General features: G+C 63.7%; 1 protein-coding gene across 8 annotated transcripts in view; it reads left to right on the top strand.

Annotated features, from left to right (window-relative positions):
* Positions 1–2,071, top strand: part of Nfib (nuclear factor I B) — a 236,925-nt gene that overhangs the window by 6,307 nt on the left and 228,547 nt on the right. For 7 of the 8 annotated variants that reach the window (XM_008848834.2, XM_008848833.2, XM_008848832.3 and 4 more), the window contains exon 1: positions 1,229–1,847. The exons of the other annotated variant lie outside the window; for it this stretch is intronic. In XM_008848834.2, coding sequence (XP_008847056.1) covers positions 1,818–1,847 — 30 coding nt within the window. In that variant the 5' untranslated portion in view covers positions 1,229–1,817. Of the gene's footprint in view, positions 1–1,228; positions 1,848–2,071 lie in introns of those variants that run through there. 8 annotated transcript variants of the gene reach the window in all.

The following is a 2,071-nucleotide window of genomic DNA, read 5'->3' as shown; positions in this document are numbered from 1 at the left end:
CCCGCACCCCGCAGCCCCGCCTGCACCCGGCGGGAAGGGAGCCGCTTTCCGCCGGCGCCCCGGGCCTGGGGGTGGAGATTGGGACGCGGCCAGCACGCTGGAGGAGGGGGCGGGCGCAGGCGGCGCTGCCGGCCTTCCAGCCTTCCAGCTCCGAGCGCGCCCACGTGCACCGCGCACCCCCGAGAAGGCGGCGAGCCGCGCCGGGCGCCGCTGGGCTTCGCCGCGGGAGACACCCGGGGGACCCTGCCCTTGCCCACGCGCGAACGCTCGCGCACCCCGCTCCCGCACCGGGGCGCCCCAACTCGGAGGCCAAGTTCTGGAGGCCCCGTCCCCCTCCCTCGAGGTGCCAGAGTCGGCGCCCCGCGCGGCCAGGGCCGGGGTGTGAGGGAATTTTCCATTCGTTTCTTTCCCGGCCCCGATCGGTTCAGTGCTTCTCCCACTAGGATGTTCCCGAGGCTTGAGCGTTTGCAGCGAGCACTGAAACACCTCTCCAGGGGCGGGCTTTCGGGGGTGCAGGAAGGGTGGCGGAAAGAAGAGCTATTTTTTGAAAAAAAAAAAAAAAGTCTAGTGTGGTCGCACCGGTATGATACCTCCAGCAAATGAGGGAGACCGGAGGGCTGGGGGAGGCGCGGGAGGAGGAGGAAGGTGGGGGCGGGGGTGTGGAGTGGCTGGTGCAAAAGGAATGCGCGTTTGCAGGAGGAGGAGTAAAGCGATGATTGTGTAATTAAATAATAAAACAATCCTTAAGTCTGATTTGGAGAGAGCGCGAGAGGGGTCCGGAGGGTGGAACCGGTGAATTTTTCAACTTCTAAGTTTTTCAAGGAAAGAAAGCAAGAGAGGGAGGGGAATAAGAGCCCAGAGCAGAAAAGAGGAGTTTGCAGCCGAGCGGGATTTATCGTTTGGGATTTTTCAGGAGTTCCTTCCGATCCCCCCGGGCTGCGGGCAGCGGCGGCGGCGGCAGCGGCGGCGGCGGAGGCACACTCAGCCCGCTGCCCGAGCGGAAACGCCACTGACCGCACGGGGATTCCCAGCGCCGGCGCCAGGGGCACGCGAGACACGCCCCCTCCCACCGCGCCATTGGCCTCTCCGCCCACCGCCGCGCACCCATTGGCCAGCTAGCCGCCAATCAGCGAAGGCTGCCGGGGCCGCCTAAAGAAGAGGCTGTGCTCTGGGGCTCCGGTTCCTCAGAGAGCCTCGGCTAGGTAGGGGAGCGGGACTCTGGTGGGAGCTCGCTCGCGCTCCCCCTCGCGCACACATGGTCGGCTCGCGGCAAAGTTTCGTCCGCGGTCTCCACTCCGGGATCCTACTGCAGGGTTCGCGGCTGTAACCTTGAACTTTCCCAGCGCGGTGACACACTCTCCTCGCCTTCCCTGCCCGCCCTCCCGCGCCCCCCTCCCCGCCTTTTTTACAAAAGCATTTCACCACTAACTAACACCCCATCCAACCCACACCAAACCTTCGCACACCCCTAAGGCCCCCAACAACAACTGCAAACCAGAAAACAAATCCCCAAACCTAGGCGAAAAGCAGCCAGCACCGGAGGCGGCGGCCTCGGAGAGCTCGGCCGGCGCGGACGGCAGGAGGGTTGAGAGTGTAGATTGGATTTCACCCCGGGAAATCCAGCACGCCGACTGAACTTGAATCTTTGGCTATTTAAGGAGGACTGGGTTTGTGGTGAAGTTGCAGTGATCCGGCGCACAGCCCCGTCCTGATTGATCGCATCGCTGGGCTCAGATGTCTAAAATGAATAGATGAAATTCTGGCTTCTCGAAGATTTTCTTGGGCATCTCCGGGAAAGTGCGTTTTAAGGCGAAGTCATGATGTATTCTCCCATCTGTCTCACTCAGGTACATGTCTCGGTCGCTTTCTCGAGCTTTCTCTCTGGCCCCGGACGCCTTTGTTTCGTTTGGGTGCTCGGGTGTGCGGATCATCAGGGCTCGGTTAACCTGGGCACACCCTGGTCGCCGGGAGAGGCGGCGCGGAGTAACGGTGGGGTCTGCGGGCGGCGTGGGAGCCGGAGCCCGGGCGGTCGCCCACGGCCGCCGCGCGCCCAGCCCGGCGACCTGGGCAG

Source organism: Nannospalax galili, unplaced genomic scaffold, assembly GCF_000622305.1.
Source record: "Nannospalax galili isolate Female #2095 unplaced genomic scaffold, S.galili_v1.0 scaffold663, whole genome shotgun sequence".
NCBI classification, from domain to species: domain Eukaryota; kingdom Metazoa; phylum Chordata; class Mammalia; order Rodentia; family Spalacidae; genus Nannospalax; species Nannospalax galili.
This window is presented reverse-complemented; position numbering and strand designations above follow the sequence as displayed.